A 17,866-nucleotide genomic window follows, 5' to 3' on the forward strand; every position below is an offset into this window, starting at 1 on the left:
TTAGACAAACCAATATTTATAAAATAATAATGATTTCAAAATGTTTCATACTTTTCAAATATTTAATTACTTGAATGCTTTATTATTCGATAAAATATTTGATACTATCACCAAAAAAAAAGTGAGGAACATGTGTTTAGACAAATATAGAATATAATAAATGTTTCATACTCATCAAATATGTGATGTGTGCCTTGATATTAATTCAAATATTTCATATTAGCATAAAAAAAAACGTGCAGAACCAAGTGTTTAGACACATAAACAATTTTTTGAAATGTTTTAAGCTCATTCATTTGATAAGTACCTTAATATTTAATCAAATATTTGTCATTAGTATAAAAAAAGGTAAGAACATGGGTTAAGACAAATAATTAATAAGATAATAATAATGATTTCAAGATGTTTAATACACATGAAATATTTGATGAGTATATTGATATATGACAGTAGCACAAAAAATGTGAGTAACATGACATGTGTTTAGACAAATAAATAAATAATGATTTCAAGTGATATCATTAATGAGTATTTTAATATTTCATCAAATATTTAAAATTAGCACACAAAAAAGAGGAACATGTGTTTAATATAATAATTTTATTATATAACAATGATTTATTATATAATAATTATTAATATTATATTACATAATGATTGCTTATATTATATATAATAATAATTTCAAGATATTCAAAATATCCATTGCCAAAATAAACTCCTATAATTAATAACAGCTGGTGCCTTTTAACCGACAGAGCATTACCATAAGACATTCAGTGTGGTATTGACCGGATTAGATCTGCTTGTAATGTTGTATCAGTTAAAATTACTTGATAAGCAAAAATTTACAAACCTGAGAGTGAACAATAAGCCAAATATAGCAATGCAAATGAAAATAACAGTACAGTGGCTTTTTGAATAAGTCGTAGAAGCCTGGCCATATCTTTTATGGATAGTAGACATGGAATAGTCCTACAAAACAAAATAATATTACATGACAGATCTGAATCATAGTTCATCTTAAGTAAAATTCTTAGGTTGAAATAACTCATGAAAACTTAAATTAGCAAAACAAAACATATCTGTAATTGAAAAAAATATTTCAAATGAATATAACACAGTAGCTAGCAAAATACAAGTTTGGAGCGTAACCACATTAAAAAAAACAAGATCTTAATAATACAAGTCAATTTTACTATTGTTTATTAGAACCTTTATTGGTGTTTACAAAAAAAGATTTAAAAGAGCAGCAAAATTTTTAATTTACAAAAATAATAACAATTTGATAGTTATGCTATAAATAATTTTTTATGAAAAATTTCATATTTAGAAAGAAAAAAACATTGTAAATATATTTTCAAATTTTAAACAACTTAGAATTTGCATATTAGAACCTTGATCATTCTATATTTTAGGTGAATATTTTATGAAATTTTTTAAACTCACATTAAAAAAGTAATATAGATGAAATCATACTGTTTCACAGAAATTTAGATAGAGCAAAAATTATTCACAGAAATTGATTGTCCATAAGAGTTTTCAGAAAATGAGGGAGAGAATTTCTGTATCGTGAGCTGCGGCAGAACCGCCAAATCTTGGCAACTTCCAGGCAGCGGCCTATGAGAAATTTTTTAAAAAAACATTGCAGAAAGGGTCCAACTCGAAAAATATAACACGTAGCCACCCCTGGGCAAACATCTACATGTTGTGCTTTTTTTAAAAGAATTAAATTTAAAATCTACTTGGCACCTTGACAATTGTAGTTGGTGCAACAGATAACGATACAGAAATATCTCTAATGAGGAAATAATATAGCAATCCTAAAACCCTTGAAAGTATCTCAAAAATATAAAATAAGGAACAAATATTAGAGCCTATAAAGAGCCCACATACTTCTACCTCGAAATCGGTAAAAGCACGCCTTACCTACCTGTATTTTTTAATAATACGGTGCAAAATATAAAAAGAAAAACAATATCACTTACCACACCTGGCTGAATTTGATTATAAATCCTTCTTATTTTGAATTAATTTTGAAGTAATAATGAAGGAAAAATATCAATAACTCAATTGATTAACAACCACAGAAATATTCAGACATTTATTTTAATGGTCTGAAAGTGTGTTGAATTGTTTGATTCAAAAACCAGTTAGAACACGTTACTCAAAATGTTATCAAATATTACAAAAAGTGAACATCTAAATTTTTTACTGAATGTTGGTTCTTTTTGGTTAGCCACATGAACGGAAATGAAACTTACTTTTAATTTTGTTATTTTATTTTATTTTTTTGTTAATGTGCTTTTTGTTCAATGTTAAAAAAAATAGTAAAAAATAAAATTAGAAGATAATTTACAGTTTTTTACTATAAAAACTAAATTATCCATTACAATACAATTCTTTATTTTATTTTTAATGTAAAGTCTCTTTAGAATATATAGGTATGCATTGCATGAACTAAAAGAACATTTATAGCATTTGGTACTTATAGTACATAACAGAGTTGAAAAAATGAAAGTCCATATTTCATTTAAAAAATATACAAGAAAATGAAATCTTTAACTATACAACTAGACTATTTAGTTTTAGATAGTCAAAGCTATGATAAGATCAACTATTTTTAATTAACATTTTAATAAATACATCTTGAAAGACATGATGACAATTTGTATAAGTTTAATTAATAAGCATATTTATTTTGTATCATAGTTTATAGCTAATAGTTTTTGAAATTTTATTTTTTATTTATTTTCATAATCAAATAATAATTAAAATTTATTTAGATTTAAAATGTTCATAAAGTTAATGAGTTATGAATTTATTTGATAGCACTTAGAAAGCATATAAACGGAAGTTACAGCGAATTTTAAAAAGCAATTTCTGAAAACATTCCTAACAGATAGTTGTTAACTTCATATAAAACTCTAGAATTGTGACTGTTTTTAAAAATAGTAGGTACTAAACACATCATACTTTTCAATTTCGATTTGTAAAATTTTTGTAACGAAACAAAAACAAACAAAAAAACATAACAAAATTTTTGCATGCAAAATAATTAAGGGGAAAAAAAACATATTTGATAATTACGATCAAAATTAAAATACGAAAAAGGGTAAATAAATTTATATAATTGAAATACACAAAATTATATGCAAGCAATTTTCGAAATTAACTCAAATACATAAAAACTGTCAAAGATCAATAACTAGGTAATTTTAAAAAAATGAACATCGAAAGAAAAACATTACTCGAGCACATTATGTTATACAATTTTCAAAACGGTTAACCACATTTTGTTCATTACTGCCTTGAAAAAAAAGTTCTTCACCATTCAGAAATGTTTTATTTATGCTTCATGTTGATCTTGAAGGAAGCATTTCATACAAGATATAAGACAAATATCTTTGTAGGGCTAGTTTGAAAAACACTTAAGAATAGCATTATGAAGATAAACAAGCAAATTTCATATTTGTTGCCATGACTACCGCGTGAAGAGTGAAATTTCATTGGCTAATAACTCGCGCCAGGAAACACGCTAAGGAATGAAAAAGCGGATGTGACGTTTGATTATCTACTGTCTGGTCTTTACTGTCTTTTGTCAACCAGTTCATTCATCTAAATTTTCAATCAAAATCAATTGTCAGCTATTACCTTGAGCAACAAGGTCAACAATTGAAAAGAGGAGAATCTAAAATCATGTCAATTTTTTATATATTACTCGATTCAGAATTTTTAAGAAATAGGAATAGTAAAATATGAAATCCAATGAAAATAAATTGATTAAGGACGTAGGTGACGAAGGGGATTCCCCATTGTATTTTAATATTTTCTTAAACTACCAGTTTTTTTTTTTTTTTTTTTTTTAAGTCAAAAAAAATTTCTGAGTCATTTATTGCTTTTATTAGATAAAGAACAACACTTAAAAAATCATTTTATAATATCGATATGAGCTTCATCCTTTTTGGAAAATATAAAATATTTGTTCTTCCTTCAAAAGGAAGCAATACTTTGGATGATACCCTGTACCTGTCGTTTACTTACAAAGTTAGCCGATTCTTTTTCACGACAGAAAAAATTTTCACAGCTTCAAATTACCCTTCTTTGTCTATCTTTATTTTGATAGCCATGGAGAATTATTTTTAAGGTACAATGTGACATATCTATAGAATGTAGGAGAAGATAGCTAGTTTGTTTGAATCTGGTTATAAATGCTTCACAAGGAAAATTTTTAGGGGCGCCTTTTTAGGATTGAAATAAGATGTAACCAGTGGATGGAGGGTGCTCCTAACATTACTTAGGAGTAAATACATTTTTATTTTAATGTAATGGACTATTTCTTATTCTACGAATATTATTGTATTTACCTTTTATTTACATTTTTATTAATAATTTCTTTCCTATCTTTGAATCGTGAAACTTTGTTGTGAAAATTATTTATTTAATTAATTTTAAAGGAGTTTTTTAATCAGTTAGAAAAATACTCTCGAAGAATTATATTTATTTGGAGGTAAGCTTATATTTAATTCGATCATATATGATGTATTTATAGACTAATGCTGGATTAGATTTAAAGTTGCAATATATTTCATAAATTAGCTCTCTCTATGGTTTTTGTAATCATCATTTAGTAATATTTATTGTAAAATAACTGTTATAAAAAATAAAAAGATACTAAATTTTACAAAAGTAGTAACTTTAAACATATAACTGTTAATTAAAATGTTAAAAAAATTTTATTCGATCAACAAAGTAATAAATTTATAATAATTAAATAAAGTTGAAGGTTAACAACGTAGTTGTAGTTTTTGTAATTTATTTACTAAAGCTGCACAAGTCGCACTAAAGCTGCTAAAAAGTACTAAGTTGCATGAAAGCTGCATAATGGTCCCGGGTACCCCACTTCAGTAGCCCGACAACCTGTGCGCGAAGTCGAGCACTTTATCTTAGTACAGTTGGAACCAGAACCAATAACGTAACGTAAAATATAATATTAAAATATTTAAGTTATTTAAAAAATTAAAAATCAAGTCCTTAAATATATAAAATGAAATTATTTATTATGAAGTCTGTATTATTTTAATTGAAGTTGAGTTGCAAAGAAATTTTACTTTAAGATAAAGTTTAAAAGTAACGTGTTTTTGTAATATTAATACAGTCATACATTTTAAGCTTTTAAAATTGGGCTTAATCATTTTTTTTCTTTCTTTTTTTTTGAAGAAACAAACATAATGATTTTTTTTAAAAATTCAATGTTTTAAATTTTAAAACAATTATTCATAAATATTACCTTTTCTGGAAATTATATATTTGGGATAAATTAAATCTTTAATTAAAAAAAGAGCACTATACGAATCTGAAACTCACAATATATTATGTTCATCCTCCTTAGCATTCTCATAAAACTTTCATACTCCTATATCTATACATCAAAAATCATGATTTGGCTAAAAGTACAAAATATAACAAAAGATGAATGTGGCTAAATGCAAATGTTATTGCGTACTCATTGAGAAACGATGACATAGAGTTATAATCTAAGTCAGGTGTTATAATAATAGAGGAATCAAGCAAAATGAAAGGAAAAAAATAACTTATGTTGCATATTTAATGGTCATGAAATACCTGAAAATGGTAAACCATGTGACTGACAAAAATATTTCAATAAATTGAAAAAAAATTCATAGACTATTGAAATAAATTTAAAAAAATTGCATATTTTATAGAATTTCATGAAAGAACTGAACTGAATGTAAAATCATTGCTTCTAGACCAAAAATAAAAATCTTGTACAGCAAATACGTAAGCGTACACGTGTGTATAGGCGGAGAAAGTAGAGAAACAGGCATTATAAGTGCGCGCAAGCTGAAACTCCTATCGTTCGCTAGCACACCTTGGTGAATTTCTTGGTGTTACTTTGCGGCAATAGGTTAAATTCAAACTGTAACAGTAAAAATGAGTAACCACCAACGTTTAGTTGATTGAATGAAGTGGCGAATTTTGGTGAGGCTAGAAACAGGTCAATCTCAGGTCCAGGTTCGTAAATTTAACGTCCAGCGTCGTGTGTAACTTATGGAAGCAGTTCCAGGATGCGCGACCCGTTGTTTGCATCCCGCTCACTTCTATTAACACGAGAGTGCGTTCGGCATGGTGCAGAGAACAAAGAAATTAGAGTGTAGATCAATGGGCGATCGTTCTCGTCACTGATGAGTCTCAGTTCAGCCTAAACACCGATTCTAGCCATACGTTCATGTGGAAAGAACCAGGGACCGGCTAGCTACTCTCCAATGTCCACAAAATCAACCGTTATTGCGAAGCAGGTTTAATGGTCTGGGCAGTCATCGTGTTGTATGTTCGCACACCTTTCCATGTCTTTGAAAGAGGCTCTGTGTCTGGTTTGAGGAATAGGGATGATGTCTTTGAGCCATATGTTCGCTTTTGTTGGCCTTGAGTTCATTTTAATAAACGATAACGAGAGGTCACATTGAGCTCTTCTGGGCGGCGAATATCTAGAGATTGAGAGTATTTGCCGGATGGATTGGTCAGCCAGATCTCCAGACCTCAACCCTATAGAGCATGTCTGGGACGCTCTGGGGAGGGCAATTGCTACTATCTACCCCCCTGCGAGAGCCATCCAGGGAATGAACGTTGGTGAACGAGTGGAACCAATTGCCACAGGAAATGATAAATTGCCTTATTTCAAATATGAAATCACGGTGCAAGGCCTGTAAATCTGTAAGAGGGGGCTATACCCATATTAAACCATTTTTGTTCGTTTATTCTGCAACCGCTGTTTCATACCTTCTGACTCCAATGAATATTACGCCCGATCATGTGTGTGTATAACAGTTGTTGAATGGTTATTTATTTTGTATTGTATAAATGTATGTACATATCAAATTTCATTAAAATCGTTTCAGTAGTTCTAGAGATAATCGACCAAGTTTGCAAATTCTCTTTATTTCAAGCACCAGTGTATATAAAAAATATTCTATAAAAAATATTTTATTAAAAAATATATAAGTTAAAAAAATAGTGCGTGGAGTCCCTCCGCGCAGAAGAAGTTAAACTTCGTAACCTGCGACGTTAATTGTAGAAGAATCAGCAGTCGTAGAGGATCACTAGTTCTATTCAACGTCTCTTTTTCCTGCTCCGCTCGCTTCCGTGCTCTGTAATAACGGTAATATTGTGCATTTTTCCCTCGTGAACCTCTTTAAAGAGTGGAAGTGCTTGTGGTTGCCTCATCGTCTTGCCATGGAAAATGTATTTGTAATAATAATGTATGTGAATGCGTCATAATGTAATTTCAGAAGAGGAACAATCAATTGATATTCACAAAAGACGTACCTTGACATAACCTTAAATCCGTCTCATTGTCCGTGGGATTGTTTTCACTCATTTTCCACTAAATTTGAAAATAAAAAATTCTATCCTATTAAATTATATGTGCATCAAATCAAACTAAAAAAATAGTGCGTGGAGTCCCTCCGCGCGGAAGAAGTGAAACTTCGTAATGTGGAAATGAAAATAGGAAGGGGTAGAAATTGATTTTTAGTGAAATCATAATGTTTCTTTAAGACAAACTTTATTAACAATTGATCGCATCTCTTAGTTATCATTTTCGAGTGGAGAAATATCCAAATCTATGACATTTACAATGGGATTATGATAACTAAAGTAAGATACGAAATATTTGAATTCTATTTTTTCAATATTTCTTGCAAAAACTGCATCAATGGTAGTTCCCCCTTTGGTTGTTGGATCATTCCTACCATTTATCATTTCCAATCCAAATTCGTTTTTAAGGAAGATTAATAATGTTTCAGCTTCGGTAACGAGAAATTCACATTAAATTCTCCTGCAAGGATCACAGGTTGCTCGTTGCCATGGTAGCGTTAAACGTTTAACGCAACCTTGTTGGAAGTCGCATTCAGAAAAAAAAAACATTATAAAAATGTTCTTTTTACAATATTTTACATTTAACGTTTATTCTCTTCCTAATACAATAATTTTGTTCTATATTTCATACATTTTATTAACATATTTCATACATAATTCAGTTCATATATTTTGAAAATCAATTCGTCTTACCTTTACCTTATTGTAAAGTTAGGAAGATAGGAGATGAATATAACAATTACTTTATCTCTAATTCTAATCCTATTTTAGTGTCTTCGCATATAAATAGGAATATCAATCAGATCACCGAAATCAAGCATCACTGGCTGCTGTCAGTGTGCGGGTGGGTGACCACTTCGATTAGTCTGCGTAGGGACCGAGGGTGTGCGGTATTGGTCCTCGTTAAAATGTTCTACTGTAAAGTGTTCAATTTCGCTCTCAGGTCGTCGGGCTACCGGTGCCATCCCCTCTGCAGAGGATCAAAATTGTGATGGCATGTCTTCGGATCATCCTCAGTGACGCTTCCCAGACCGTCGCCAATAGCCCATTATGCAGCTCTAGTGCGACGTAAATGAACTACAACTACAACATAGAAATAGCAATCATATTTTACAGTCCCTTAGAAAATTGTACTTAGAATTTTGTTCGAACATTTATATTAAATTGAAAGTATTTATTAATTAAAGATATTGTAAGTAACTCACGGATTCAGGCCTAAACTTTTCCATGATTCAACAACTATACTCAGTGAATTTAGTTATTAGAAATATTGTTAGAAATGTATTGATTCATTTTAGTCATTTCAACTTATACTGTAAATAAATAAAGTGTGTCTAAGGTACAATCGTTATATTTACAATTCTCTGAATCAATTTTTTAAAAAAATCTTCCCTTTGTTATGTCATTGACAGGCTTGCTTTCTTTTAAAACTTCACATTACGGGTAAATTAAATTTTTTTGTCTAAAATTGCGTGTTTTTTATTATTGTTTTAAGCACTTTTTTATAGATGATTTTTCCTTTTTCTAAAAGTATGTGACATGAACTAAAAATGTAACATTAGCACAAAAATTATTTCAATTACATATACATAAATCTCCTGATAATACTTGCAAGTAACTGGCGAGAGAAACAATTTCTGAGAAAATTACCGGAATAAAATTTTTAATAGTGTTTGAACTAATTTAACAATTTTTCATTTATTAAATTAACGTGTTCTTTTAAAAAAATTTGTTATACCGAAAAGAAAAAAAAATGAAAAAGGAATTGATAAGACTAAAGTTTCAACTGTGTGGCTACACAGATATTTTCGAAGAACAAAAAGATTTTACGAAATGTTTAAAAATTAATATATTTTTCGGAACAATACACAAAAAAAACTATAAAAAATAATAATAATAACGAAGGTTGAAAAGAAGAATTAACATACCCTACTTCATTTGCCTTCATATCTAAACATAGTTTTCTCATAATTTTTCCCTTTAAGATTTTAGAGCAGGGTAATATGTATGGCATTATAATAATTTTAGTAATATCTACTGAAAAAAGTTTAAATTCAAAGTTTTAAAACTAATGTGTTAAAATTTTTGTTCAATAAATTCATTTCTAACAATGTGTTGTAAATTTCACCGAACGTTATTGAAAAAAAGTAATACTTTCTTTCCCCATTAGTAGTCATGAACCCAAAAAATTGGGTCGGTTGTTCAGTGACGGTTATAAAATGCAATAAAAGGAACAAAAGTCGTGGTGGATCAGAGGACAAAAGGCTCGCCTCCCAATGAGGTGACAGGGTTCAAATTCCAGCTACGGTTGGTCGATACGAATTCCGTACCAACCACCGGGCAAATGTAAAGTATCATCAGTAGTAGACGGGACATGGCCCTTACCGTCAAGTTAATTGTGGAAGGTTTTCGTGGTTTTCCTCTCCATATAATGCAAATGCGGTCTAGTTCCATCAAAAAGTCTTCCACAAAGGCAAAGTTTATCCCCATAATGGATCCAGGAGTTCCCTTGTCTTCTGGATTGGGTTCAAAATTACGAGGTTATGGAGTTGAATACTGGCAGTCGTAAACTCAGAAATTTGGTCGGCTGTTCGGCACCGATTGTAAAATAAAATAGAAAGAATAAGGCTTCATATATTGTCCGAGACTTTCTTTATAGTATTGTAAAGTAGGGACTTTATATCAAAATGGCACAACTCGTGTTATCACAATGATGTCATAAAGTGCTTTCATTATTAAAATAGAGGTAGTTCAAAATTGTGCAGTTGTAATTATATGAAACCATATTTTGTTGTTGTTCTATATTTTGAGCAAAGAAGTTGAAGTTAAAGTAATTGTCAATGGTAATTTCCATTGAGCCTCAAACAATACGGTTATTGAAAAAGAAATTAGTTTCACTGCCATAAAAACTTATTTATATAGTAAATAAACAAAGATTTAGATGTGTTTTTATCAAAATACTAAAATAATAGCCTCGAATAAATTATACTTCACTAATGGTAATGATTTATGATAAATTTTTGTTCTTAAATATCATCTATGCTGGTTTAAATAAGAAAATGTGTGTATTTTTTAATGTTTTATTTGGTATCATATTTTTATAGATAAAATTAATTAATGGTGAATAAAAAATTTTTTGTTTTTCTTGGTTAGTACTACTTATAAATTCCCGTTCTTTACTAAATTTAATGAGTTAATTTGATAAATTCAGTTTGTAACAAACAGTTACTACATTAGAAATTTTTATAATCCAATTCGACTTCATAAAAGAATACATAGCATTAAAGTCGTAATAGCGTTTTAAGTAAAAATATTTTTAAAAAAATGCCTAATATGAAATAAGTAGATTTTGAGCCGAAGCACGATTTTGAAAAATGTCGCCAAGATGAAACGTTATTATTTTAGATAAAGCGAAAAGGTAAAATGCTTTATTTATTTGCTTTACGAAGAAAATGAACTTTACCTAAAAAAATTAAAGAGTATTAAAAATAATGGAGGATGGGAATCGGTGTATTTTATTATATTGAAAAAAAATACTGAAATAAAAAAATTCCTTATCCTCTGTGTACAGTTTGCAAGAATTAGATGAAAATGGGATTTTTTCGGATGAAAAAATTGCAAATGAGAAACCAATTTTCCAAATTATTATTCGTGTGCTGCAACTTTTTTTTTTTTTTTTTTTTTNTTTTTTTTTTAAAGGCGGGCACTTGGGGTTTGTCCCATTGGCCACATTGTTATATCTAGTATTCAATTATTTATTTGTTTTATAGACATTTAAAAGCTTTAAGATTTAAAGCTTAAAAGCTTAAAAAAAGATTTTAAATTTTTTTTATATTGCTGCATTTTTTATTTTAGATTATTTTGACTATCCAGACTGTTGTCATCATAATTATGCTCGTATTAGTTTCTTTAAAATCCATCAAATCAAACCTTGAAATTGAATTGCTACAAAGTTTAGATCGAGCCTTGCAATGTACTCGTCCCTCGCCACCAGAACAGCCTGTAATAGCCATGACTCCTCGCCGTATATCACAACTTGTTGCTTTAATCAAAACAAATATAGAAAGTATGTGTCATTTACTTTTGTTTTTATAGCATGCGAGGGCTATTATCTGCTTATTTATGCTGAAAATTTAGGAAGATTCAGATACCAATGACTAATTATTTTTGTTTTTTTTTAATTCTCCAGACGGGTTTAACCCTTTCAAAGAATAATTCTCAGATTTCCAACTAGATTTTAATTTCGACTAGTTCCTTTCGTAGTAGTAACATTATGTATTTTGTGTTTCATTTTACAATCGGTGCCAAACAGCCGACCAAATTTTTGAGTTTACGACTGCCAGTATTCAACTCCATAGCCTTGTAATTTTGAACCCAATCCAAAGGACAAGGGAACTCCTGGACCAAGTATTGAGAGAAATTAGCCTTAGTGGAGCACTTGTTGATGGAACTAACCCACATTTGCGTTACATAGAGAGGAAAACCACCGAAACCTTCCACGGTTAGCCCAAAGAAAAGAGGATTCAAACCCATGATCCGTCTACCACTAAGGATATTTTAAGCCAGCTCCGTAGTTGGTGCAAACCGGGAGCAGAATTTGTATCAACCAGATAACTCTGGAATTCGAGCCTGGACCACATCGATGGGAGGCGAACAATTTGTAACCTAAGAATCTACAGATGAACATTATGTTTTAGTAACATGGGCTTAGTACTAGCATAAAAACTCTTATGTTTACTGGTGCAAATCAATAATTTAAAAGAAAAATATTCCCGCAACAGCCAATTGTTGGTCGGAGAATTAACAACTGTGGGAACAACAGCAAGATTCTGAGAATGTCGTCAGCAAGCTACACAGATTATACTTTTTTATATGAAGCTAGGTGAACTCCAAGCCGTCACCGTGGAACAAACCCTTGTCCTTCACAATGACAGCTGAATACTTTAACTAATAAACCATCGTGACTCGGCTCCAAATCAATAATTATTGGGGAACTTTACCAAGAAGATAGTAAATTTATCTGAAGACTTCAATGGGGAAACATCAAGCCGAAAGCCGCCCAATTCTTGAACAGTCGGTCATACTTTATTTAGTTCTCCATAAATTTAATCTTCATAAAACTCATTTAATATGTCCCTCATAAAATAAAATAGTTGAATTTTCCATTATTTATTCTAGTTTCCTTCCAGCTCCTAACTGCATTGGACGCTTACCTGATAAACGCTTTAGCCTAGAGGATGAAACAACCTGGAATTTCTGCGTATTTGGTACTTGTGAAGAAAATGTAAGTTGAATATATTAATATATAAAGTGTCTCAAAAATATTGCCACTTTGATCAGCCTGTGTAGGGACCAAGGGTGCGTGGTATCGTTCCTCGTTAAACTGTTCTACCGTAAAGTACTCGACTTTGCACACAGGTTGTCAGACTATCAAAGCAGGGGAGCCATCCCCTCTGCAGAAAATCGGAATTGCGATGGCATGTCTTCAATCATTCTCTGAGATGTTTCCCAGACCGATAGCCCATTAGCCCATGACCCCAATAGTCCATTGTGCAGCTACAGTGCTACGTAAATGAAGTATCTACAGTTCTTGACCTGCTCTACTTCCGGTCAGTAAGTATAAAGCTGCTTACTACAGTTTATTCTGAGAGGCAATATTTTCAAACAGATACTTCTATTTTTCATAAAAATAAATGAATTATATAATTTCTGAGCTCAAATTTGCGGTATGGGGAGATATTAATGATATAAATATTGGTGAGTTTGAAGTGAAAATTTGTTTTAGTTAATTATAGATATATGGTTAAAAAAAGGTGACATGGTTGCTAGATTTAAAAAGAACTCGCTTTTCTGGCAGTCTTGATTTGGTTTCTTTTAACTTGTTCTTGTTGCAAGCGGTGCACCATTATACCTCAGTGTTAGCATATTGTTAGAGCAGCGAGATTAAGTTCATTTTACAAATTATCATTTAGGTTTAAATTTCGAAGTTAGTATGATGATAACAACGGAAGAAGCGTTTTGAATAATAACGATTCCTTTTTTTTAAATGAGATTCTTACGTCTTGAATTGACAAGACTTCAATTGACGATTCTTATAACGATTCTTTTAAACACAAATAAATCAGGTAACAAATACACGTATAAAAGAAATACTACTCAAGGGAGTCTCAGAGCCAAATGGCTTCGAAATACATCGGGAACAATAACCCGCAAAAAATAGACGATAAAGAGCTAGCAGAGCACCCTAGAAGAACTTGTAGAAAATACCATCCCCAGTCTAGTGGAGCCAGCTATGAATCTCATACCAAGACTCATCCGTACTACTGCGACAATCAACGATATCGGTGAGTCCGACATTCCATTGGTGTACAGCAGTGTTTCCAAAAGTGTGGTACGCGTACCACAAGGGGTACGGGAACAGTTTAGCGGGGATACGCGTTCTTATGCGAAATATCTTGCAACAAACGAAAATTTCAAAAAATTTTATTTAAAAACAAAGCTAGTTATGAAACTTTACGATTACGTATTTTTCTTGTGGTTATTTTTTGCATAGTTAACTGTTAATAATTAGTGGTGTCAACAGCCAGTTGTGATTTTCAACTTTTGTATAATTTTTTAGAGTAAAAAATACATTCATTTTTTTATTAATGGTACACAGCGTAACGAAAAATTTAGGAAGGGTACACAAAAGTCATAAGTTTGGGAAGCACTGGTGTATGGTATGCATTCCATTTTATGGAGTCAATTTCAATCATCTGTTGCAATATTATTAACTGTATTCTTTTAGTACGCCCTTTGCATTCATTACATTTATTGAATATCTTCAATTAATCTTTCATCTGTGTCCTTTTAGATCTTTTACCTCTGTTACCACTGTCCCTTGACGTTTTCAGCTGCAGGGAGGGGCCATTCACACTGCATGCAATCCACCTACTTGAAGGGCGAATGTTGAGAAACTACATGTAAGATAAATTTCTTACACGTTCACTAATCGCATGCACATATGACTGCATGTGTGAATCGGAGGTTAAGCAATTCCCTATCCTACATTCCTTGAAATTTTACTGTCGCTATATTTTTGAGACACCCTGTAAAATAGAGTACCTAATGTATTCACAATTGAGTATCTTGTTTTATTCAGATATGTCGATGCCTTCGAACTCATACGGGATATAACTGTGCCTATTATAAGAAGAAAAACTGTTGGATGATGTACTGCTTCCTTGAAGGTTGCCAACCATCTGTACAAAGTCTGTATTGTTCATGCAATCCAATTTTATATGGGACTAAAGTTTTAAGTAAGAACAAACTTTTTTATTAATGAAAATTAAGCATTGGGCACTTTATGTTTTTTTTTAGATTTGCTGAAACTTTCACAAAAATGAATGTTTTTTCAAATATTTTTCTAGGATTATGTAAAATTTCATACAGTTTCATACATCAGTTTTTGAGTAATGAGAGAAAAAATAGCTTTCAGGGAAAATTTTCTGAAACAGTGACAATAACTTTCTTATATAGAGAGCGATAACAACAGTGGTGTTTGTTAGCTTACTTGCTCCATTCAATCAAATATTCTAATTTATTGTGCGCCTTTTACTAATTATATATATATATATATATATATTAGTTATGATCTCCAAAATAAGCTATATAGTTTCATCCTCACTGAAACATTCGTGAATGTTTTTTTTTTTTATTATTTTATAACATCGTTAAACAACTGACCCAAATTGGAGTTTACGACTACCAATGATCAATTCCGTAGTTTTGTAATTTTGAACCCTATCCAGAAAACAAGGGAACTCCTGAATGAGCACCCAAAGAGGCATTGATTTGTTATGGAACTTGTAGGACTTTATGACCCCGACAGATTTACGAGTACCAGTCACCATTTGATACGCAAGAATTCCTCGATCGGGTGGATTCAATCTCTCGTTCTCGCAAACATGAGTCCTAACGAATAAGTATACCTAATTCAGAAGACAAAGGAACTCATGGATCAAGTATTGGGAAAAATTTGCCTTTTTGGAGGACTTTTTGATGAAGCTAATCGACAATTGTATAACGTGGAAAGGAAAACCTCGGTACATATGGTGAAATTTAAGACAAGGTGGTAGTCAAGTGAAATCTCATAGTATTATGAATATTTAATTTTATATACATTATTAATATTTTTCCATGTATTTTAACAGCTTTATATTAAGATACATACATACGTTCAATAATTTTAACTTTTTGTATTTTTTTTCCATTGTTTTGAAATGTTGCCCTCAAGAATAAAATATTTTTGGTGTAATTAGTGATAGATTCTTTTCAATAACTATTTATTTTGCATCGATTGCATGATTAAAATAGCTGTGAAACTGAGATTTCATGCAGTAATGCATTGCTAAGCTTTGATATTGCATGTAGTATTGCATCTCTCTGTAAAAAAACTTCGCCTTTGTAATTTTAATTAATTTTATTGTCAAAATAATTATAATTAATAATTTTTTATAATTAATTAATTTTTAATTAACTATAAAAATTAATTAATTATAAAAATTAATTAATTTTTTTTTATTTTAATTTTCAATTTTATTATTTTTTTCATTAATTTTTTTTCCAAAATAATCATTAAATCTATTCATCATTGTATTTAAATGGACCATAATATAACAATATGTATGTTTGTATCTAAAGTGCAATTTAACATTTGTAATATCTTTATATTATTACATTCTTTTATTTAGTTAAAACCTGAGGTCCACGTATGCGGACCTAGGATTATTAGTCCCCTGTCAGCATAATTCATATTTTTTGTTTGTCCTATTATGACTTGAGGCAGTAAAATAGAAATTCGGAACAGTAAAATATTTTTTTCCTGTTTTCCTTTTTGATTCAGTCGTGAAAAGGTTAATCTGAAAATTGACTGTAACCGAAAAGATCCTATTGTATCCTATACACATGTCTTTCAGCTTTATGTATGATTGCGGAGAGTTAATCAATATCAATTCGTTGTTTATTTATGATTTTCATTCCTCGTACGAATCAGTGATATTATTATCACAATCTTAAAAAAAATACAAATTTATTAATCAAAAGAACTACCAATAATCGAAAGTATCTTATGACATTTGTCCACACTCAATAGTTATGTTACTGTGAATGACCGAAATTGGTGATTATTGACATCCACCGGTGAATGTTGACAATCACATAGTCCGACATCTATACTAGGTCTAGTTCAGTGCCATTGCCCGATATATATTAGCCTAGTATACCCTACACTGTTGTTTCTCCTAATCTATCCTCAGCATATATAAAAATATCGAATAAATATAACAATATCAACGAATAAATTAATATCAAATCGGATGCAACAAATCTTTCGGATATTCACCAAATCGACTATGTGATTGACATTCACCGGTGAAAGTCGACATTCTCTTGATTTGGGCTATTAACGGTAACAGTTATACAAAATAGTTGCTTTCTGAAAAATTTCTTTATTAGTTTGTTGAAAAATAGAAAATTAAGTAACTATCGCATACAGTTGTTTTGGTATAGCTGTGAACAAATATTATCATTCCTCAAAAGGTTCTAGCTGAAGCGTATTAAAAATTGTTGAACAGGAATAGTTTGAAAAATAAAAATTTTGGAAACTTATTATTATGCCATATTTCAAATAAAAATGTAGAAGTTTTCAAATGTTTTACATTCAAGCAATTTACACGCTTTAATAGAACAAAAATATAATTAAAAAACAAATGATTTGATTCAATTATGAATTATTACTCACCCAATATGTTTGAGTATAAAATCTTTTTAATCTAGATGCATAAATACTGTGATCTGAAATAAAACTTTTTTAACACTGAAATAACGATGAAATATTATTATGATGCATCATTCATTCAGTAAAAACGTGCTTTTACAGCAACAAAAAAAAGAAAGGAAAAAAAGCTTCATTATTCTCAGTGTTCTGATAACAGAAGAAAAAAGGCGTAAGAAATATACACAGTGATTAAAGTTTGATTTTGCCTTTTTATAGATTGTATTTATCATTTTTATCAGTACAGCTTACAAAACTGGGAAGTAACACGTACTGAAAGCTCCTTTTTATCTAAAAAATTTTAACTTAATTACCCTTTTAAAATTTATTTTGTTTCAAAATCTGGATATTAAGAAATCGTAAGGGCCGATAATGCTGTTTTGAGTGTTCAATTTAACGTTGAATTTTTTCTTCGACAAAAGACTTAAACTTGAAATTACAAAAAACTGTTGAAATACGATGAAATAAAAAAAATTAATCCTTAAAATTTAGTTCAAGAATTATTGACTGTTAAACTTGACGTAAAAAATGCCATGCGGACCGCTGTACGGATAGCAAAAATGCTACTACATTTTCGAAATTCGACGTAAGGCGGAATGAAAAAAGGTCACCAGTTTTTTTTTTTTTTTTTTTTTTTTTTTTTTTTTAATTTAA

The 17,866-nt window shown here is 30.2% G+C and overlaps 2 protein-coding genes across 6 annotated transcripts in view; one reads left to right on the forward strand and one right to left on the reverse strand.

Moving 5' to 3' along the window:
• Nucleotides 1–17,347, reverse strand: part of LOC107445145 (lactosylceramide 4-alpha-galactosyltransferase) — a 38,809-nt gene extending 21,462 nt beyond the window's left edge. The window contains exons 1-2 of one of the 5 annotated variants that reach the window (XM_043049303.2): nucleotides 17,180–17,347; nucleotides 857–975 (exon numbers count right to left, since the gene is read on the reverse strand). In XM_043049303.2, the coding sequence (XP_042905237.1) occupies nucleotides 857–944 (88 nt within the window). In that variant the 5' untranslated portion in view covers nucleotides 945–975; nucleotides 17,180–17,347. Of the gene's footprint in view, nucleotides 1–856; nucleotides 976–3,251; nucleotides 3,642–17,179 lie in introns of those variants that run through there. The other 4 variants (XM_043049311.2, XM_043049308.2, XM_043049300.2 and 1 more) reach the window with 4 other exon arrangements.
• Nucleotides 10,329–17,866, forward strand: part of LOC107445147 (uncharacterized) — a 21,336-nt gene continuing 13,798 nt past the window's right edge. Inside the window, exons 1-4 of the mRNA XM_016059486.3 lie at nucleotides 10,329–10,397; nucleotides 11,254–11,464; nucleotides 12,588–12,682; nucleotides 14,540–14,696. Of these exons, the coding sequence (XP_015914972.2) occupies nucleotides 10,395–10,397; nucleotides 11,254–11,464; nucleotides 12,588–12,682; nucleotides 14,540–14,696 (466 nt within the window). The 5' untranslated portion in view covers nucleotides 10,329–10,394. The remainder of the gene's footprint in view (nucleotides 10,398–11,253; nucleotides 11,465–12,587; nucleotides 12,683–14,539; nucleotides 14,697–17,866) is intronic.

Source organism: Parasteatoda tepidariorum, chromosome 4 (assembly GCF_043381705.1).
Source record: "Parasteatoda tepidariorum isolate YZ-2023 chromosome 4, CAS_Ptep_4.0, whole genome shotgun sequence".
Classification (NCBI taxonomy): Eukaryota; Metazoa; Arthropoda; class Arachnida; order Araneae; family Theridiidae; genus Parasteatoda; species Parasteatoda tepidariorum.